Source organism: Homalodisca vitripennis, chromosome 4 (assembly GCF_021130785.1).
Source record: "Homalodisca vitripennis isolate AUS2020 chromosome 4, UT_GWSS_2.1, whole genome shotgun sequence".
NCBI classification, from domain to species: domain Eukaryota; kingdom Metazoa; phylum Arthropoda; class Insecta; order Hemiptera; family Cicadellidae; genus Homalodisca; species Homalodisca vitripennis.
The window spans coordinates 166474985-166499251 of record NC_060210.1 but is presented as its reverse complement, the minus strand read 5'-3'; the positions used below and the strand labels follow the sequence as shown (position 1 = coordinate 166499251).

Genomic DNA, 24267 nt, shown 5'->3' with positions numbered 1-24267 from the left:
TCTGTGGGGATGTGTGGATACATCATTTTTAAGAACATCAGTTATTGATTTTTAACTTACAAAAAAGATGAGTACCGGTATGCAATTTTATATCAAATATTTGTTACGAGTTATTACAAACAAGAGTATTATTTATTAGATGAACAAATTAATTGTACTTTCCAATCGATTCACATAAATTACCATAAAATAAGACAAATATTTAGTTTTAAGATTTTTCACATGATATGGTTAACTTCAAGTCAGTTCAAGTACAGATATATTACCTGAAGGTAAAATACTGGTGGGTATAGCTGGCATTTTAATTGGTATAGGAACCGGGAGATTCTTTTTGACATCTGTTTCCTCCTGTAAGCAACAGAAAAACACTATAAAATGCAAGTGTGGATACTAGATCTCAGACTAAATTATTAATGTTGGGATAGCTTAATTTTGCCCAAAGAATTTTTGGAAATTCCAAGGCAAAAACATGCAATCTATTATAAAAAATCTATAATTTACTGTTTTATACTGCCCTGTTTATGCGGCCAATGAAACGTACAAAAGTTCACTGAAAAGAATTTTCATGTTAATATTATTTAAAAACATAAAGATAAAGAAATATTGATTTTACATTAATAAAATCAATGACACAAGAAAAAATTACAATGGCACTTTACATTTCTCAAAATTTTGTTCTCAGTGTAAACAAAATTTTTACCGATAATTCGAAAAAAATTAACTTATTTTTTGCTTTTATGTATATGGTGTGATATTTCTCTGGAAAAGAAGAACTAGGTATAGTGTTGGTGCACCCTAAGCTGAAGTTGACGTCTTTTCAATTATCTTTGTGTTTGAAAATACGTATGTAAACACATTTAAATTAATGATAGAAAATTTTATCATTTTTTGAAATCAATATAATGAAACAAATTTTATCATGAATTGCAATTAATATAATTGAAAACTGATGGGATATGATACCAACTACACATGATATATTGCCATCCAATTGTCTCCTAAACTTGACTAGAACTGTTTCCTTATATTTTCACCAACAACCAGCTGTAAACTTACAATAATTGTAAGTATTTTGCAATTATTGCAAAATAACAAAATATAAATTTGTTATAGTGATACATGTATATCTTGTAAAAATAATCAGTGATGCTACAAAAGATACTTAATGCAACATTGTATCATAAGATTTGTTTTATTAATATAAAAAAGAAAAGTTAAACAGGATGGCTACTTGAAATCTTTTTCAATTTCCTGGTCAAAAATATCTGATTCTCTACAATCTATTTTCAAACTAAATATAAACAACTTTAATAGTGTTTTTAACAATTTACACCGAATGCAATAGTAATGGTTTCTCATCACCAGCTGTATTTGCAGGAAATGCCATGAAGCTGTGGTGGCCTAGCAAATTTTTTGCTAACAGTAATGCGAGAAATTTACACTTAACAAAAAATAGATTATTATTAATTAATGCTTATTAATTATATACGAGGCGTGTTCTATATAAGTAAGTACTGTTTTATTCTACTGCCGCCACAGCACTGCAATCGGCGCATGCGTACAAGTTGTTCTTGTTCACTGGATATCAACTCACGCCATTTTAGTTGACGTTGTGTTTTCAGTTTTCTCTGAACGTTTAAAACAATTAGTGGTCCCGCCGATTGTGAGATTCGTTCTGTAATAAAATTTTTTAACACAAGGAAACCGGCTGAAATTTATCGTCAACTTAAATTTAGAGATATTTACAGAGAAGACGTGATGAGTGAAGGAGTGATGAGAAAGTAGGTTAGAATGTTAAATGGTGGTCGAACAAATCTGTATGATGAGAATCGGAATAGTCGGCCTTCTCTCGGCACCGATGATCTGGTAAGGGCAGTTAACGAAAAAATCCAAGAGAACAGACATTCTACTATGACAACGCTATCTAACGATTTCCAACAAATTTGACGCACTCTTTTGTATGAAATTGTTACAGACAGTTTAGGATATCGCAAGCTGTGTTCCCGATGGGTTCAAAAAATGCTCACCGACGTGCACAAAACCAAGAGACTCAGAAGTGTTTTGACTTTTCTCACACAGTACAGTGATGATGGTGAGGATTTTTTAAACAAAATTGTGACATGTGATGAATCTTGAGTCCGTCATATCACACCAGAATCAAAACAGCAGTCAATGGAATGGTGACACACGCAATCCCCGAAGATACAAAGATTCAAGACGACAATGTCTACACAAAAAATCATGTGCACTGTCTTTTGGGATCGAAAAGGTGTTTCGTTGATTGATTTTCTCTCAAGAATGCGGCAAGGTATTGCGAAATCTTAAGAAAACTAAGGCGGGCAGTTCAAAACAAACGGAGAGGAATGCTTAGTAAAGGAATTGTGTTGCTCCATGACAATGCTCAGCCCCATACCGCTTGTGACACTCAAAGATTGGTTTGACAATTTCATTGGGAACAGCTCGATCACCCGCCCTACAGCCCAGACTTGGCACTGTCTGACTACCACTTGTTCCTGCCAACGCTTTGAAGTAAAAACTGCCGCGGAGTCTTGGCTACATTTGTTGGCGGGAACCTTCTATGAAGAGGGCATAGAACCCGCTATGACAAGTGTTTGTACATCGGTGGAAACTATGTCATAAAATAGTTTAAGGTTTGGGCTTTCATTGTGCTGAAAAAATTGTTTTACTTGTCTTTTTTTTAAACGGTACTTACTTTCTGAACACACCTCGTAATTACATTTTTAAAACAAGACAACTCCCATAATTGTACGACCAAAAATAAGGTGTAAAAATTGTTCAAATTTAACATTGTGCTTATGGGATAAAACACAACATAGGTTACAGTTTGTTAACATAGTACTCCACATGGAAAACAATTATTTTACATCATATTTTAACACTTTGTACCCTGAGCCCGAGTATAGGTTGGACCGCGTCGGCAGGGCCTGCTACCGGCGCCCGAGTATCGCTCGGGTCGTGTTATTTAATTGTATTATTTAGCTCAGTCATCTTATTTTTGGATTCAAACATTTTTATTATGTTCATTGGTTGTCTAAGTTCGTATTTGTTGGTTTTGAGATCCCTGGGTCACGTTTTAGTGATGAAATACGTATATTTTTCGTCGTACTACAAACGAGTCTAGACAGCTCATCGTAGGCGCAGCGGCTGATCGTCGGTACTGTCAGTTTGCTTTGTAGTGTTTCACGTTGTGTGTTGTTGTGAGTCTTAGTGATGTCTTACTAAGTTTTCTACAAATCTTGCCGATAAATACTGAAGCAAATGTTATTATAATGTATTCTAAATGTGAATTTAACTGTTTGTAAATAATTAGAACTTTAGTTTCTTACTGAATGAAGTAAAGGCAAATGCAAACAATGTGAGGTTATCCGTGTGTTTTGTTTTGTATTTACACTCGCTTTGTTCTTTCTTCTCGACTTTCCGTTGATTTTATTTTATATTCTTTACTTATTATTTTTCTGGGTGATGAAATCAAAAAGTTTTGCAATTCGTGACTGCAAGTATGCTCACAAAAAAACAGGAAGCAACTAGAAAAGCTGGAAGGAAGGAAACATCCTGGCGGTGCCCAGACTGTACAGTGCCACTTTGTGTACCATTGTGTTTTAAAAATTACCACACTAAGGCGAATTACCTGAACTAACAAGCTATGTAGCAAAAACTTTTTTTGTATTTTTTACATAACATTCAATATTATGTAATAATTTTATTTCGAAAATAAACCTTATTTTTGTATACATTTAAAAAAAGTATGTATCTCTATCTTTAAAATGATATATAGTATGAGTTTATAACATAATTACTGTAATAACACAGAATTTTTAAAAGCATCATAAAACCCCCAGGGAGCCACGCCGAAACATGTATTAAGGGCCTAGGGTACAAAGTGTTAATGTAGGTTTTAAATTTTAAAATTGTTTAAAAAAAGAAACTTTTTAAATAAAACTAACCAAATACTATTTTTGTATAAAATAAAATAATTTTAGCTAAAATAATATAGAGTACTACATTTTTAAGAAAAATATGAGTTTTTCTAAGATTTCTAATAAAAAAATATTACAACTCATCTTTAATCGGCTAGCACTTAAAATCTTAATGCTGGGTTAATTCGTTATGACATGTCTGTAGTTACCGGTGAAGACTGAGAGCTGTTGAGCCGAAGTCTAGACTTGAACGCTGACAATGCATCTGAGTCAGGTCGAGTATTTGTTTTAGTCACAGAGTTAGTGAGACTAACACGGATATTGAGGGCAGGATCTTTGCGTAGTTTCTCCTCTTCATCCTCACTGCTCTCTGCGTAGGTCCAACGAGGCTGGCATGTCAGCAGATCATCATCACTATCAGATTCTATCAAGCAATAGCAACCGTCTAAATACATTATGCTAATAGAGAACCATTTGAAATTTTACATAAAATCATAAATGTAGATAAAGGAAAAAAGCTATTGTACAATAAGCATCCAATAGAATTTTTGGTGATACAGTACAGAATTTGAAAAGTATTCTATTAAATTTGAGACAGAAATATTAAAAACACGTGTTTCAAGAAAGAATTTATAAAAATGTTCATAAAAAGAAAGATGATTAAACAAATTTTTTATCTATCTATATATATAATTATATGTACATTAAATTGTATAAGTGGCAATAGCCTTATTTAATTTCAATAAACATTGAATCACAAAAAGTACTTGCTCCGCCGGGAGTCGAACCCGAATCTCTCACTTGCCGGGTGAATGTGCTACCATTACACCACAGAGCCCTTACTTTTTACGATTCAATTATTTTGTATTTGGCCGTATCTGTCATATACGCGTTTAAATAAGCAAACTAATATATACAAAAAATATATATATAACATTATGTATATTTTTTTTCCTGTCAATAATAACATGTGAAAGATCATAAAATTTAAACTAAATATCACGTATCACACATTTTTCTAAAATGAAATAAAATAAAATTACCAAAAGTAAAGTTTTAGTAGTAAAAAGAATATTGCAAAAAATTATTTAATCAACTTTTATATAATGTAACTTATGTAATACAGACTGTGAATAAAACACTAATAGCTGCTGTCACCTCTACCGCTCACTGACACTGCTATAACTCTGGCTACTGTTATTAACAATGATAAGACACTTTCGTCTATAATTACTTTCTGAAAAGTATTCACTAGAACGATGTTAAGACATGTTAAATAATGTAAACAATGTTCCTATTAACCATTAATACGTTTTCACTTCAAAATAACTTATTTATGGTATTGTTATGAAAAAAAGTATTAACCCTCCGGCTGGCAACGTTGTAAATTACGACTCATTTTTTCCCGCTGTGAACTGGCAGAGTCGTAATATACGACTCATTAAACATCGTCTACTAATTACGTCATAGTTCCGATAATTACCGCTCGAATCGCATAAAAGTTATATCACTTTAAATCACAAGATCCCAAGCCTTCTAATAATGTATTCACTTATATATATATATATATGAATATTTGTTTCTTTTACTGGCCGCTAAAAGCACCCGACTACTTCCGCGTGACGCGACTCGGCAACTGTTAGTGTTCCAAACAGCTGTTCGGTAATTTTATTTGTAAATAAAAGTGTTTATAACTATGTATTTTCTTTTTGTGCATAAGACAGTAAGTGAACATTTTGCATATTTTAGATTTTTAAATAAAAATTATTTTGAGTTTTTTTTTAATGGCGTAATATAAAAGTGTTTTTTGAAAAACAAAGTTTTGAGTTCTGACCATCAAACATCCACCATTATCAGGTAAGTGTAAATATTAACATATTTACATAAAACTTTTACTAAACTGTTCAGATTTACACTGACTTTTATATAGACAAATTTACAAATTATTTAAGAAAAGATTTTTTTAAATTTTTAATCAACAATTTTACAATTATATATTTTGAAACATAAATTTTTAAAGCAAATATTTATTTTTCTACATTGAAAATTATTTATGCCCTTTAAAAACTAATTTATTTTATAAATTAAACATACTTTTATGCAAAAATGGGGCACAAATGTTAATTTTGCTGCATAAAATATTTTTTAAACATGAAATAAAAATGTTTGTGATTTTTAACAAATTCAGTCTACACATTGTTTAGTATACTAAAATTTACCACTCTTATTTACATGCCCTATATAAACTACCATTCAAAATAGTTGTATTTATTCATAAATAAACTTAAATATGCCACAAAATTAGTATATGGAGTGAAAAGAATTTTTAATTCTTACCAAACTGGAGATACACAGAATGTTTAGAGCAGCAAAGGCCATTCACATTAGCACATGACACACACTAAAAATGTTCTCTTTGCAGTTTATTTACATATTTTAAACTTTCTGCAGTTTATTTACATATTTACAATAAAAACACTTCACCTCGTTAATTTGCATAGTTCTGAACAGTGTGGTACTGCTCAAAACACTCATCCACATGCAACGCCACATTACATGCTATGCATATACAGTATACTGGGTTTCTGACCTTTCTTTTTTGGCTGTGCAGACTTTACAAGGTTTTGTGGGTTTTTTTTTTTTTTTTAGACCTACTGAATTGCGACGTAGACGGCAACACAGCTGTCCGCTGCTCTCAGCTGACCTCGGCTGTTGCATTGTTTATACTTTATTGTACTCATCAATGACGTAATTTATTTCGTTTACAAAACCTTTTTTAAATAGATAAAGTAATGTAGATTAATAGACAAACATTAATTTTTATGTTTTTGTTTGTATTAATAATATATATTGGATTTGATTAACGTATTACACAACTACGAGATAACTCGTAGTTGTAGGCCAATGGGTTAATACGTTTTCACTTCAAAATAACTTATTTATGGTATTGTTATGAAAAAAATATTAAAGAAACAAATATACTTATTTTATGCTTGTTTCCACATAAATACTCCACATTTAAATCACACTATGTTTGACCACTATATTAGCTGTAGCTGTCAGAAATATACATTCTTACAATTCACAGACCAAAGAAAAGGAAATGCTACTCAAAACTTCATACATGTTGACAAATTGGAAACTATTGTATACTACAGTACAGTTAAATGATAACTAGCCAAAGTTTTATTGTAGTCTATAGTTAGGGCAGTGTTGAAATATAACACATTAAACAATGAATGTTGTACAGTTTCCAATGCCATGATATACTACTACTCTAACCTCTATCATAGTGAATGTGTTAATCATTTAATACAAGAATAACATTGATAAATGAGTGTATAACACATTAAACAATGAATGTTGTACAGTTTCCAATGCCATGATATACTACTACTCTAACCTCTATCATAGTGAATGTGTTAATCATTTAATATAAGAATAACATTGATAAATGAGTGTATAACACATTAAACAATGAATGTTGTACAGTTTCCAATGCCATGATATACTACTACTCTAACCTCTATCATAGTGAATGTGTTAATCATTTAATACAAGAATAACATTGATAAATGAGTGTATAACACATTAAACAATGAATGTTGTACAGTTTCCAATGCCATGATATACTACTACTCTAACCTCTATCATAGTGAATGTGTTAATCATTTAATATAAGAATAACACTGATAAATGAGTACTGCTTACCTGACATGTTACAGAAACTTTCGGCTATTTTACTAAATGTTCGAGCTAATTTATTAGCTTCTTTGAAAACAAGATCTTTTTCAGTTGGCAGAAATACAGAATCTTCCATTTTTGATTCCTGTGAACAGTTGGCAGTTTGATAAACAAACAACAAAATTATAACTAACATATTATGCGTATATTATAACAAAACTTAAATACTACAAACGTATTAAATATCTCAGCTCAACCATATACCAGCTTTCAAAATTGCATACTCAATATTTTTCTAATACATAAAATGTTTAATGATTTATATTGCACCTAAATTCAAGAAAAAAATCTGTTAGCTCTTTTTAAAAGATTTTTTAACACAGTTAAACTTCTAATTGCCAGATGAGTCTATAAAATTTAAATTGGTACTAAATCCACTTCAAACATTTCTTAAATAACTTAACATAAAAAAACTAAAAACTATTCTATAAAAAAGTTTAAATAATTCATTTTTATTTTGCAACAAGTAACCCAAATCACGTTTTTAACCCATTGAGGATCATATATAACTTTTTTATGGACAATTTTTTTAATGCCTTCAATTGGCAAATAACAACCAATCATGTTGAAAATAGAAATTTAGTTGATGTTCAGAAAAATTTCATTACTTTATAAATTTTATTGAGAGCTGAATATACTTAATTGTTATACTTATTATGCACAATATCCCAAATTTGAAGACATTCCCATAAAAACTGTGGTTTTATTATTTTTCTAAAACTGTGAAACAATGCTATGAGTTAGCCTATCTAGTTGTTTTACATGCAAATTCAAATGTTTTATATATATATATATATATATATATATATATATATATATATGTTACAACTATATATCTTATATATATAAAAATCTTGAGTCACGATGTATGTTGCCAATAAACTCCAAAACGACTGAACCAATTTCAATCAAATTTCACATGTATCCGTAATTTAGTCTAACTTAGAAGATAGGATAGTTTATTATCTGAATTATTCGCTTATGTCGTGAATATAAACGAATAAAATGAAGAAAAAGTTTTCAAAGCGCCTGCACATTATAACCTGCAATTACGAGATAGATACGTATATTAAACAGTGAAACACTATTTGAAGGCGCTAAGTTATGATGTATAATTGTCTAAACTAAATTTTTGGTTGAACTTAAAGGTTGAGTGGTAGACCACTTTGTAATAAAATACATTATGCATGTACAATACATTTTTGACATATTTTCTTGATCGTGACATCAAGGTAAAATCTACATCGGGGTTGGAAATATAATTTACTTCAACCAGAAATGCTCATACGCGGGCAAAACTTACGAAAAGCGTGCGAAGCCGCGGGAAACAGCTAGTATATATATATATATATAAATAGTTGTAACATTATTTAAACTTTGGAATATTTAAAAAGAAATCACAATGACACAATTCATTAAGTTATACTGGAATACTAAAACAATATTTGAAAAAATATTATTAAAATATTTGTAAAGAGATGAGTTGTCCCGAATTACTGATACGGTTTATTCATATATAAATGTATATATCACATTCTGCTTTTTGTCAAGTAAAGCGCTCCTGTCAGTACAACAAATAAGCTATGAGTTATTATCATTTCCTGTCACGGGAAGGTGCAAAACCTGCCAAAATTTAGTGTTGATTAACTGCACAGTTTACTGAAAAATGCTGGCAAGCATCCAAGTCTTTGACTGGAACAAATTTTTTGAAATGACCAACAATCGGTGGAAAATGAGAGCAATACGTGCTGACCTAAATAATTTAATAATAAAATAAAATCATTTATATTTATTTTGGTTGTAGAAATATAAACACAAACATTTGTGCTGAAAAATTTATTTCTTTGTAGATTTAGCTCTATAATTTCTCTTTGCATTCAGAAAAAAATTTGACATAAAATTAACAAAGAAGTCTTTAGGATAAACTTATGAAGGTTCAGAGAGAGGAGAAATTATTGATAACAGATATCTAGTTTGTAAACACTGCAAATTAATCTTGTATGAAAGATGTAAACCTAAGAAAATAAAAAACAAATTAACACAATTGCATAGTTTGCTTAGAAAATTGCAATATGGACACGATAAAAAAAATGTATATTGAAGAATAAAGATTTTGAATTAACTTTTGAAGATATTCAAAAATCATCTATTTTTTTAAAGAATATATCAGATTGTTGGTGTAAATAAACATGTTTACTATGAGAAGATAATACCTGAAATATTTTATGATTCCATAGTACATTTGGATAAAAGAAATGATGAATGTCTTGATGAAAATAATTACGATTATTCAAACAGAGTTTGCTTAGGGAAGAATTTTTCCAACTGGTTCACTGCGATAACTTGTTGACACACAAAAACCATCTTTACACTTAACAACTCGAAAGGTTTCACCTAACAAAAACGATTATCCTCAAACATTTTTTGAAATAATTTATCTATTTCTCTTACGATTTGTACATTAACTTAATTTTTTCTCAACTCATGTTCAATAAAGGGTTTATTTTCATTTAAAAAAGGAGAACTTTATGTTTTAAAACAGTTTTGCAATTCGACTTCATAATTGCTTTTTTTTTAAAAGTTGCCAGCCAGGGCAGTAGTGATTTTTGGGAGTTAATTTTCACGCTTTTTATACTAGACAACCTTCAATATTGAATAAAAAAAAATGTATTTAACATTTGTTTCATGAAATGTGTACTATTTTCATTCTTATTCATTTTAATATTTTATTTGGTCAAAGAGACAATATTTTTATGAGGAAAACTTTTACCTAGGGAAATTCTGATGATATCTATGAAAATTCTTTTTATTTATCGAAATAACAGCTATTTCACACAATTAGAATCACCTTTATTTATGAAAAAGGGGATTATCATGAGTAAAGGAGTGGGTTGTTTCTCCTGAGAATCACAATACTGTTTTGGAGAAATTTTTCAGTTATTATTAACAGATTCTCTCTACTTTTTTCTTCTTATGGTACTTTGGACAGAAATTTACATTGATTTTTAGTCTGTCCCAAAAGTGAGCTAGGAACCCATATTAGTATCTACTTCATACACACACACATATTTTATATATATATATATATATATATATATATATATTATTTGTTGTGAATTACTTTACAATTAAAACAAATTGTTTTTAAAACATTGGCACTATATTTCGGTGAAAACCGTCTTCAGGTGCAAAAATTATATAAAAATATAAAAGGAAACAGTACAAACGAAAGTAAATAAACAGTGAATAAGTGAATAAGAATACCTTCCTTATCTGGAAGGTAATCAGCTGGAGCAAACAAGACCAAAAAGACAACAATGAAATTGCCAGCTGACAGATACAGTTGTTTTATCAACTCAGTCACTTAGAAGTCTTCAAGCCCTAATTTTGCAAGTAGTTTCAGTAGTGCTAGTTTATTTTGCTATGGCGCTTTCCGAGAGAGAAAAGAATAACTTTATTAATGATGCGCGGGTTTGGTGACCGTATTAGATCATGTGATGAGGTACGGCTTCTGTTTAATGATACTTTTCCCAGATAAGAAAGGTAAAAACCTTACCTGCTCATAAGGAATTTCCAGATAAACAATGCGATATCAGCGTTCTACAATCGATTGGGATATTGTCAGCAAACTGAAGGCAAACACTTCGAACATTTGTTATAACTGTTTTGGTAAGTGTTTTGAAGTAAAAGAAGTAAAATAAAAGATTAAGTGTCTCAGTTTTCTCTAACAACCAGAATGTTTGCACTTGAAAAATTCTGTATTTTATAATCTTTGAGTGTCCGCCATTTTGTAATGCGTCAACTGTTTTACGTCAGATTTTCGCCAAAACGTTTCAATTAAAAAGAGCTTTAATTTGATGTAGGACTCGACCTATGCTTCTATTTAAGAATTTTCACCAACCCCTAGCGGGACGTCCCCCATAAGCAGGATATCATGGTGAAATACATAAAATAATAGTTTTATATGAGCAAAAGCTTGATGTAAATTTTGGTTCTTATATTGTAATTATTTCAAAAGTTATTAGACCGTCCCGGGACTTTTCAGCACCCATGTATATATGATTGTATGCCTACTTATGTTTAAAAAAATATCATGTTACTCCATAAGTACTTTTAAAAATAGGCTTGACTGTTTTAAAAATTGTGTGATATTACTTACATATTATTTATTGTAATTGAATTTAATATAATACATAATTTGTAAATAATATTAATCATAAATAACCAAGCCACAGTGAGTGTGGACGGGTCAGCTAGTGTATATTATATATATATATATATATATATATATATATATATATATATATATATATATACACACACACACACACACACACTATATAGTATATACTTTTAATATATTATAATATTAAAATATTATATAAATACATATTATAACAGACGGCATTAGAGTATTACTCAGGAAAGTCAATAAACATACAACAAAAGCTGTGCTTGTTTCAGACTCGAGTTCCAGCAACATAATCAGCTGTGACATCAGTATAGATTCCAATGTTTTAAAATTAAAATTTATATTAAGTTAATTATTTACAAACCCCTGCTTTAAATTGAGCTTTTCTACAAGAACAAAAAAGGCAAAGCAATGTTAAACATTATTAATACATACTTACCTCGTCTGATCCACTGCTGAGGAGACTAATATCATGAGATTCCCCTGAGCTTTCTGGATTAACCAATTCTTCTTTTTCTAAATTAAACTGCTCACAGCTCTTATTCAGCCTGTTACACTTCACAACTTTAGATGTTTGTGACACAAAAGACAATGATCTTTTATTTAGAGTCTTTTTCATGCCAATATCTTCATTTTTATTTTTTTGTTTTAGGCTGTTATTAAGCACTTTCTGAATGCAGCGATTCACTCTTTTGGCAATTGTTGCTTTCAAACCCTCATCTGTTGAGAAATCAACAGAAATACAGGACTGACTATCTTCACCATCTGTAACAACCACTGACTTTGAAGTAATTTTTGTTTGAGTAATGTTATTTGTATTCATATTCGTAAAAGTGGTGTCTCCTTCAGTTCCAACACTAGTTGGAACAATTTCAGTCTCGATAATTTCCTCAGTAACTTCGTTTGACTTTTTAACATTAATTATTGTGGGTACCTTAATTTCTTGAACAATTTCCTGTTTTGTACAGTTTTCTCTTTCTTCTGATCTGAAAGAATTGTCAACATTTTCATCTGAGTTTTGTAAAGTATTCTTGGATTCTTCAATATTCTTGACACAAGTTTTTATGTCACTGGGAATAACTTCTTTGTTTTCAACATTTGTTTGAGTTATTTCAATTGGAACAATGTCTTCTTCTTTTGCAGACACATTTGGATCATGTTTACTGCTTTCTGGTTTTACATTATCAGGAGTAGTTGATTGTTTTTCATCTTCCGTCTTAGTAGAATCTTCCTCTATCTTATTGTTCAAATAAGCATTAGCAAATACTTCTTCAAAGGGATCCTTAAATGGTGAAATCTGATTGGTATTTACATCAGAATTTGATTGAATTGTTACTGATAAATCAATTATTTTGTCTATTCGAGGACTTTGTACATGTAATTTTGTCTGCTTGTACTTTGGCCGAGGGCTGCTGAAGTCAATTAACAGATTGTTATCACCTAAAAAAGAACATCATTTGATAGGAAAGATCTCAAAGAACATTAATCAAAATAACAGCCTAGACTAATTTGATAGTAAACTGAGTAAAATGTATTATAAAATTAAACACATAACTAATTGGTCTTATAAATACTGACAGATTTAGAGAAGAAAAAAAATTTCATAGATAAACAAGTCAAATTTCATTCATCAGAACGAGTATGTTGATATAGTTCTAGGAAAGAAGCTACAAGTCAAACACACCAACTTTAAAGATGCATGCTTTTTCAGACTACAGGAAAACAACAAATGTGATAGCAGCTGTTGTTAGTAATGTAAGTTTTTCAGTTGGATTTAACCTTTTACACCCTAGTACTTGACTATTTGATTTTTCTTGTAATATGTATAGTTTTTTATCATTGAAATTACAAGGCACTAAGCTTGTTCTACCTATCAATTTAAATATTATAAATTGAATAAATTTAAAATATACATATTTATAATTGAGGTTATTGATAAATATGTGCATTTATTGTGTTACCTGTTACTAAAAATTCATGCTAGCCTCTACAAGGGTGTACCACCCCCTGCCTACTTTGGCTGAAGAGGCTGGTTCAGAGCTGGCCTCCCCTTCTTCCAGGGAGACATGAATTTGAGATTAGTGCCCTAATTCTTCCTCATGGATCTCGATAGGAGGCGGCCCCTACCCCCTAACCTTATCCATCCTGAATATCCTATCACTCCGGAAGCAGTGCTAAGGTTCTTACAGGACTAAGTGCAATTTATAAGCTTCTTGCCCTAAGGGAGACTATATACGAATATATACTATATAAAATTGCAATAGTAATTACTATATAAAATATTATATAGTAATCACACTAAGTTTTAAATTAATATATTTATTATTTGTGTTAATTTACTAACATAATTTAAAGATGAACTTTACACAGATTTTTTCTACCTACATCTGATTGTTTAGATAATAATTTTGTACCTAATGGTTGCCTCTGTATATGTCCAATTTATTTTCAGATCTAATATACACCACAACTATATGGTGGACTAATCTGGTCTCAGGGACCACTGATCACTGCTTTACCTACACTATTTGAAATACACAAGCCACAAGGGTCTCTCCTTATGCTCTCTCTCCTTCTTAGAATTAAATTTCCTAAAAATCAGGAGACTTTATTGATATGCAGGAAAGAATCAAGTAAATTACAAAATTGTTTATTGTATCAAAATTAGTTGTGTAAAAACAATTCACAGTATACAACTGCTAGCATATTAACTTTTCAATTTTATCTATTACTTTTAGTGTACTACTATCCGCAAGTTTCACAAAATCCCTTTGCACAATTTTTAACTGCAATTAATTATCCAGTTTTAAAAACTAATTAATTCTATTTCATAGAGGAGATAGACAGGAGAATACTTTCTCAAATCACTTTAAAAATTGTTTATTAGTTAGCAGTTCAGTAATTTAAAATTAAATTGGACTTAAAAAAACAATCCTTGTACTTGTTAGATATTTCGATTTCATTCCCAAAAGCATACACGGTCAGTTGTGTTGTAAATAGGTTTTTCTTTCAAATAAAATAAATTAAATTTAAGTTAACTTCTTGTTTCAAAACTAAAATCGAACTAAAAATTTTAACTTCCTTTAAACTCAAATGAAATAAGATTTCTAATTTAATTGAAAATAAAATGTACTTTTCTCTATTATAAACAAAGGTAAATAAAACTGAACTATAAAAACTTCCTGAAAAATTCTTTGTACCATGTGTGTCACAACCTGTTACTATTAGTATAGACTTATTAATACTGTAATTTAACTATGTTTCACCAAAAATATTTCCAAAAAACTTTATATCTTGATGTATGAAAATTATTCTGTTATATACTAAATGGTTATTACAAGTAACTTTTAAATAATATTAAAATTGAAGAGTTTACTTTGAAAAATACTTGCAACGACATGTACTACCTTGAAAACTTGCGTTAATTATTACGTGAATCCAATCTCCTTATTTCTTTTTTGTTTAAAAATAACACAATAATCCACAAAATCCTGCGCAATCTTGTAGAGTAATAAGTTAATTCGAAACACCAAGAATAAAACTGAAATAAAAGATACTCAAAAAGACACTGAGATGCGTGTGTCGGCAGTTTTTATACTGACTCTTTCCCCTAACCAGCTAACTATCACCAACGTTTATGTTTAATTTGTTTACATTTAATTTTATTCCAGATACAAAAATTGTAATCCTCTTGTTTTTAATTATGATATAAAAAAGATATTTTGCAAACAGTTTCTTAGTAGTAAAATATTGTTCAGATAGCACCATAACATTTTTCTCTTATTGACAATACCTTTGTGGGGATTTTTAAGTTTGGGTATGTTTTATATTTGCTACAAAATATATTAGAAATTGCTATTGCTGCCAAATCTAAAATAAAAGTGTGCTGTATTATTGAAGAGAATTTAAATTAAATAAATAAATAGTTTCGACCTTTTTTCATAATAAATGCATTAAAACTTACGAGCTGAGTTTTTGCCATCCATCTTTTCAGTTTGCTTGAACATTCAATAATCTTCCAGATAGCAAAATTTTCATATTCTGCAGCAGAAGATCTTGGAGAAATTATAATCTTCAGTTACCTAAAACTAAAATATAGTAATACTTTAGAATCTAGTAATTGTTACATGACATTTCTAGTTAAGTTTGGTCAAGACTTGAACATGATTATTGTACTTGTATTTAAAGAGTAAAATTTTTACGTATTTGATTGAAAACACTTCATATAAAAAACTTAAATTTTGGAATGATATTAAAAATGTCAAAACTTAAACAATAAATATCAATTCTTTGTGTTTTCTTGTGTAATCCTAAGCAACTATGGGATCAACTTCAGGCAGTCTTTAGGAAGTAAGAAACATGAAAATCCAGTAAGGAAGCCATCACTCTCCCACTTCTTATCTCATCTAACTCGAAGATGGATTGAGGTGTACACATAATCTGATCTTTACTTATGGATACTATGTCAAGGAAAGGTTTAAGATTTTTGTCAGGTGTGCAGAATGCTATTGAAGGCAGCACTTATGGCTTCATAGGCATTTGTGATAGGAACTTTCCCATGATCAAATCATGAAATATCAATATAGGTTTGACATGAGAAAGTACCTACTGATCACAAATACTCCTTGCGATCAATGCTGTTTTAGTGGTGCCTTTGGCCTATATTGAAGATCAGTCCTTGTTAACATTATTCTGTTTATCAATAAATTACATTAAAATAAAATTTACTCTTTTGTCCATCTACAACATATATCTAGCTTATCATGTAAATATTTACAGTAAAACCTGTCATATCTGGTTGGCTCTGTAATTGTATATTGACTGTCAGGAAGATGTTTTCTCTTATACCTGGTTATGTTTAAATAATTAAATACAAGTCTGTATATTTCTGTACACAAAATACAATGCTTTCTGTTTCCCAACCAAGTGGAAAATATGGAGACAAGATACAAATGTTTTGTTTCAAGTCTGCATATGTGAACTTGTATATTGAGAATAGAGTCAGGTTCTCGCAAGAGAGAGATGGGGGCTTTATCGTATTTTACGACTGCACTATTCCTAAAAATAATGACCTAGGCAAGATTGTGATATCAGTGTTGTATCAGCTTTCTAATGTGTATTGGGGCATGTTGTAGTGGTGGGATAGTTACTCATTACTTTTTCTGTACGTTAAGATCTGAATCTCAAATATTAAATTATTGAATGGTTCATTTTCTGTAAAATAAATTTGTATTTATACCCTTTTGAATTGTATATTATTGCACACATGTACAGTGCTGGCCAAATTATTAGACTAAAGCATATTTTTTTGGTTTTCTTCTCAATTTTTACAAAAAAAACTATTTAAATTCATGTTGGTATATGTTAAAGTATATACCCTCATTCGTGTGTTACTTTACAATAGTATGAGCAGAACATTTGGTAATTTTATGTTGGCGGGTGGCAACACTGCCTGTTTTGTTTATCATCTGCCTTTACAAATCTACCAGCTGCATAACCTCAATCAGGTTACAGTTAATTTTTCATGTGGTTAACATGTTTTAGGTTCAGTAGATCTTTCTATTAGTCTGTTCTGTTATTATTAAAGTAAGTTTAAGGTCATTTGTGAGTGTATATATACCACACACTCGATATTTGTTTTAAGTGGCTGCAAGATGTGGATTTGGCTCCTGAAAACCCATCTTGTATGATCTGCAATAGTGAAATGAAGACTCGTGTCAGAGATGCAAACATGGTGGTGTTTAGTGTTTAGATACCAAAAAAGATATGAGAATGCTCATACTGCCACGAAAAACGCTTTTGCCAACATGTTCTTTGAAGGTTCTAAGTTTGGCATGAGAAATAGTTACTCTCATGCACTATTTCTCTATGAACCAGACAAATTATAACTTTTTGATGTTAGAATGCAGTGACGAAAAGTATAATGTGTCGAGCAAAACTATTGTGTAGAACTATATGTGACTGGCTTTCTTTCTGTAGAGAAGAATGTTTTATTTGGCTAGATGATAAGTTTAACAGGGAGGAAAAGTTGGGTGACCCTGGGGTTATAGTAGAAGTTGATGAATGTAAAATGGGCAAAAGAAAGTACTAATCGTGGGAGATTAGTTGAAGGAATTTGGGTGTTAGGATTAATAGAAACTGTACCTGAAGGGAATAGAAGAGAGCATCGATACACACTCGAGATCTGTCCTAACAACAAGAGAGACGCAGAAACTCTGATACCTTTGATATTGAAACATGTCAAACCAGAAACCATAATAGTCACAGACTTGTAGGAGTCTTACTTTCATTTAACTGATCATGGATTTGATCATTTTACTGTAAACCATTCTAAATACTTCATTGATCCATTAACTGGTACAAATACCCAAACTATGAAATTCTTGGCGAGCAGTAAAAATAAGTTTGAGAAGTGGAATACTAAGATAAGATAAGATAAGAATCTCTTTATTCATAGTTGTATACATTTTATACATGAATAGTGTCAGCATTGTATATACAATATAGTTGACTAATCTTTACATTAACAAATTAGAATTCTGGGTATATATTCCAATTTAAAATAGCCATACATAATATATAATGGTTAATCTATAAACATTATATTTTTGTAAGTTCATATTACAAATTAAAGAGAACTTTAAATTCTTAAAAATAAGCTTCAAATTAATGAAGTAACTAATGGGCCATCTGATTCATAAAATTCCTCTATTGAGTAAAGTGCCTTTGCTGTCAGGTAACTTGTTAATTTTTTCTTAAATTTTGGCAAGGTTTGTTCTGATCTAATGTGGCAAGGTAATCTTTGAAGAAATTTTAGTCCCACGTAGGTTGGGCTTTTTTTATAGAACTCAAGATTATGATGCCCAATTATTCTATATCTGGAATTCCTGGTATTGTATTTTTGAGTAGGATGATCTGATATTTCAATACATTCTTTTGCAGTTAAGATTGTGGCAGTAATATATAAGGCAAATACTGTTGGAATTTGTAGCTGAGCAAAATAAATTTTAACTGAGTCTCTCCATCTAAGATTTAACATGATCCTGACAGCCTGTTTTTGTAATTTCAGAATTCTATTGAGATTTGCTTGGACTGTCCACCCGTATAGGCTAATTCCAAAGGTGACGTGAGAATGAATGAGTGAATAATAAATTGTTTTCAATGTTTTGAGATTGCTCAGCTTTGACATTCTTCTCAGAGTGGAAAAAATCCAGATGATATTTTGGATGAAATTCTATTTACGTGGTTTGTCCAGTCTAAATTTTTGTCAATCGTCAACCCTAGAAATTTTGTGCTGTCTGTTTGATCCAGTTCATGATTATCTATTAGGATTTTAAGGTTGGTCTCTTTATTTGAATTTTGTTTTGTAAAAAATTGCATAAGGTGTGTTTTTTCATAATTTACTAATACATTTTTTGGGCCATATTTTGAATAAGATTGGAAATATTAAGAAAAGATGATAATTCAAGCTGTTTTATATTGTCCTCTGTTACAAGAAGATTAGTGTCATCTGCATATAAACAAATTTTCCCATTTCCCATGACCACACTGGGCAATCCCTTCAAATAGCATATAAACAGCAAAGAGCCTAAAATGGAACCTTGGGGGACGCCATATTTTGTGAACTGTTGTCTTGATTGAATTTTGTTGATTTGTTTTCCATTTTGCTTTGTTATCTCAACATATTGCTTGCGGTTTGTTAAATAAGATTTGAACCAAGCAGCTGTTTTTCTATCAATATTGAGGTTTTCCAAAATCTGTAGTAATTTAGGATGTGAGACACTGTCAAATGCTCGGCTCAGGTCAAGGAAAATGGCAGCCACTTTTTTTCTTTTTATCAATATTTTCAATTATTGACTGCACAAAATCAGTTGCAGCTGTAATCACAGACTTGCCAGATCGGAAACCATGCTGTTCCTTGTCAAATAAACTATTAGATTCTAGATAAAAGGCAAATTGGTTGTACACTACTCGCTCATAGACTTTTGAAAAACATGATAACTGAGAAATAGGACGGTAGCAAGATACATCATGAGGGTCACCCTTCTTGAAAACTGGGACAACTTTGGCAATTTTCATTTGATCTGGATACTGGCAGACTGTCTGTGAATGCCTTCACTGCAGGGAATTGTCTGTCTATGAAGAGTGCTTTCATTCATTTTATAAAGTAAATACTGTATTGTAAAGTTTATATGATATGTTTTGTGGTGTTTTATGTTATTGTTAAATTTAAAAGTCGTATTATTTTTGTAGTTAGTGAATTATAATTCTTGTTACCTACAATTAACAATGATATATCGAATTACGATTATATAATATCAAAGTTTACAATATATCGAAACGTTCGATCAAAACAATTGACTGACAAGTGTAGGCAGCTTATTAAAGTCTACACAGTTCTTCTTGCACCAGCTGGCACTGATCCCTTGAGACAGTAGCAAATCTTAGTAAAATATCAAAGGCTTGATATATAAGCTTGGACTATTTGGGATATAATCTAAGGTTACAGTATAATAAGCAGTGGGTAGACTTTAATAAGGGGCCTACACTCGTTATTTGATCGCTATTATCAAATGGTTCGATTGTTTGTATCCAAATGATAATTCAATATTACAATTTATTTTACTTATATGATTTCAACTTCATAGTTATACAAATTTTAATGTAAACAATAAACAACAAGAAGTAAATATGTTGAGACTTTGAAAATGGCGATGAATATGAGAAAAATATGTAAGATATTTCTCAAACGTAACGAGATTTGTTTAAGAAGCTTCAACATGTGGGTTTGGCTCCTGGTAACACATGGGCTCCATTTCACAAAAGCGGTTACTTATTGATATCTAGCTGGGCAAGTTATAAATATTGTAAGGTTTCTGTGATATCTAAGTCTAGACCATAGTTGGTTTTATTATTTTGTAATGTTGTTATAAAATTTGTGTATTTAAAATGGCAATGTATGAGATTCTTCTCGTTACGGTACTAATTTATTATAACTCTTATTGTGTACGATTTTTACATACATTGAAGTTGGATAATATATCGAATTGTTCGATAATAGCAATCAAATAACGAGTGTAGGCCGCTTATTAAAGCCTCTCCTAAGCGGCCGCCACCACCACAATCAAATAATCGATACCTATTCAAAATTATCTAAACTACAGAAACCAATAAGTTGAATTATTAATTAATGGATATTTTAAATTGCTGTGTAGTTCAGTGGTTTTTGTATATAAAAAAAGGAATAATTTAGTTATGAATAAAAATTATCTCTAGAAGCCTAGAGGCTAAGCGTATTTATAACATGTAACAAACAAAACAATGTTAACATTGTTACTTTTTACTATTTTGAGGGACAAACGTGTTCAACAGATTGTGACACAAATAACACATGAATCTTCACTGTTTGCCATAACTCAAATGCCATACAAATGATTTTACTTTGTTTGAATTAATTTGGAACAATATTACAACTCAAATACTAAAAAAATTGGGAAAAAGTAATTGTAAATAAATATAGTAATTAGAATGTTTTGATATTAAATAACTTAGGTATTTCAAATTAATAATTTAATACCTATTTCAAATTAATAATTTAATACCTTGATTCGATTGTGGTAGAGGCACTTACTATACTGCAGTCTAGTATAAATTTCAAATAGCATACATGTTATTCATTTTGTGCAATAATATGATTTGTAAAATTCGTCTTGGACTGAAACAGTATTAATAAGCTATGGGGCATTTTTTATTGGTTTTAGATCGTCTTAACCCTTTTAGTGCCAAGCATATTGGGCAGGTCGCGTCACATAATGCCAGAGTTACTGGTGCGGGTTGTCCCGTCGGGCGCTGCGGCATAGCCGGAGGGTATGTCGCAGTAGCGCCCGGGCAAATTTACGAATTATGACACACTTATACAATTATAAATCGTTCTCATTTCACTAAATTTTATGATAATCTAATGAATTTTGCCCTAATTTTTTCCGTAGGGGAACAATGACATGTAATGGAATTTATGAAATGTTGATCTGTTAAAATCGTATGCCTGTTAGATACTTTTTCCATTTTCGTGTGTAAATTAAAAGCTCAATAAATACCTGAAAATAATATTTACTCAACAAACTCTGTATTATAGTGTAATATATTTAATTGAGAAAGTCCTGTGAAAATTTGGTAAAATAATACTAACAATTTATATATTTATTAGAAAACAAAGTACAAAACTGACTTTTACCATAGAAACGCGTGTGTCGTTAGATGAAACATTTTACTGTGTATTGTTATTTTGTTTGAATATTATATTATGAATGTCTTTGCAGTGCTACTTGCTATAGTACATCTATGTATATACAAATGAATGTTTGTGTGTTTGTCCTTTATGGAATCGTACAATATTTGACCGATCATTATGAAAATTTGTATGTATACGTATTTTTCCACGGATAAGCTATGCCCATTGATGTAACTCAGCTCCAAGCGGCGCTGCAAAGGATAAAAGGTTTCAAAGCGCCTGCACACTATAAACTGCAATTACAAGACAGTTACGTATATTACATAGCCAAACACTATTTGAAGGCGCTAAGTTATTATGTATATTTTTCTTTAAGATATATTTCTGATTGACTTAAAGTTTGAGTGTTAGACCACTTTATAATAAAGTACATGTACGTGCACAATGGCTATAAACATAAACATATTTTCTTGATCGTGGCAACAAGGCAAACTCTACATCGGCGTTGTAAATATAATTCAATTAAACCAATACACGGGCAAAGCTTACGAAAAGCGTGCAAAGCCGCGGGAAACAGCTAGTTTCACATAAAATGCATAAATCAGTAATAATGTTATTGATATTAGGCTAGTCAATAAATGGTTGTGTACTGCATGAAAATGTTGAGAGCCTAAATAAAGGCTCTTGGCGTTTTATGACTTAACAGGCTGAACCTATATAAATGGTCTTGGAACTAAAAGAGTTAAGTAATACCCTTCAAAATATCCAATCAAGTTAAAAAGTTATGTAACCTAGAACTAGTGTAGATATTGAATTAGCATTTTAGTCCTAACTAAAATTAAATAAGACATGCCAAATTCAAATGACTCAAAGGTTTAGGCCTAATCACTGTTTTACCTGTTTAGTTTAATTTACTACACCACACACATCTTAATCTTAAAATTAGAGTGTACCTAAAGTTAAACAAAATTAAATATGTGTTTAAAACATAGGTATAAAACTTAATACTACAAGTCTCACCCACCACTTACTTTCTCCACAATGTAATGTCTAGTTAAAATCCTTTTCCTATTCCTTGATTCTCAGTCCTTTGAACCTTAGAAAGAACTATGATCAGCTGACTAGCTGAACTCTAACTCTGGTCTCTAACACTACTTTAAATTTGAATCTGTTGCCTGTTTCATGTCTGGTGGAATTATTTTGTAACGAACTTATTTTCTCTATGACATAGAGTAAGAAATGTTTTGCACATTTGCCTCGTGGCAGGCTTAAATATCATTTTTTGAAGCCTCAGTGTACACTAGTGCTATAGTTCTGTAGCCAAGTTATTATTAGTAATGTTGTAGTAGTTTTCTGTATTAAATCTTGTTATTATCCTTTTTCTCTTTAACATATATACAATAATTACGTACAGTAACAAAAATACAAAGCCTAATAACACCAAAACTTGCAACGCTAAACCATACAGTCACTTTTTCAATATGCGGAGGTCGTTGATGGATTACCTAGCATTCTTTATTTTATTTTTATTTTTCATATCAACGGACATATATCCATTTTTACAAACATTAGACAAAGAATTAGATAATTCTACTCAAGATGCTAAACTAAAATTATGAAAAAGTTAGACCATGTAAACCATTGCTATCTGTATCCTAGTTATAAATAAAAAATAGTGACTGATAGTTATAAAAAAATTGCAAGTACACTCTGATCAATGGTAGCAAAAGATTGATTTAAGTGAAAGGCATCATTATTCGGCAATTAGTAAGTAATAGTGCAAAATGAATAAAGACTTAAATAAATGTAACATGCAAGTATAAGGATATAAATTTAAAGATACATCTAGCAATAAAATGTATAACAATATAAATATAAAAATGAATAGGCCTACAAAAAGATACAATATATATCAATACAACATCAACAATTAAAAAACAGTAAACATATAGAGCCCATTCAAGCAAAACAAGAAAAATAGATAATTCATCCTAATAAATTTAACGGTAGAAAACCAGACTAAACTAAATATGAAAAAGCCAAAAACAGAAACTGATGATAATAACTTAGGACATGCAGGTACCTACCCTAATCTTTGATAGCAAGTGAAATATTTATGAAATACCGTACCTTAGACTACTTATTAGCAATTAGAGGTAGTG

At 30.4% G+C, this 24267-nt stretch overlaps 1 protein-coding gene across 2 annotated transcripts in view; it reads right to left on the bottom strand.

The window, feature by feature from the left end:
* LOC124360546 overlaps nt 1-23287 on the bottom strand; it is a 37556-nt gene extending 14269 nt beyond the window's left edge. The window contains exons 1-6 of one of the 2 annotated variants that reach the window (XM_046814257.1): nt 23137-23287; nt 15839-15962; nt 12314-13314; nt 7650-7767; nt 4148-4362; nt 267-348 (exon numbers count right to left, since the gene is read on the bottom strand). In XM_046814257.1, the coding sequence (XP_046670213.1) occupies nt 267-348; nt 4148-4362; nt 7650-7767; nt 12314-13314; nt 15839-15881 (1459 nt within the window). In that variant the 5' untranslated portion in view covers nt 15882-15962; nt 23137-23287. Of the gene's footprint in view, nt 1-266; nt 349-4147; nt 4363-7649; nt 7768-12313; nt 13315-15838; nt 15963-23129 lie in introns of both variants that reach the window. The other variant, XM_046814258.1, reaches the window with a different exon arrangement.
* Between the last annotated feature and the right edge of the window lie 980 nt (nt 23288-24267).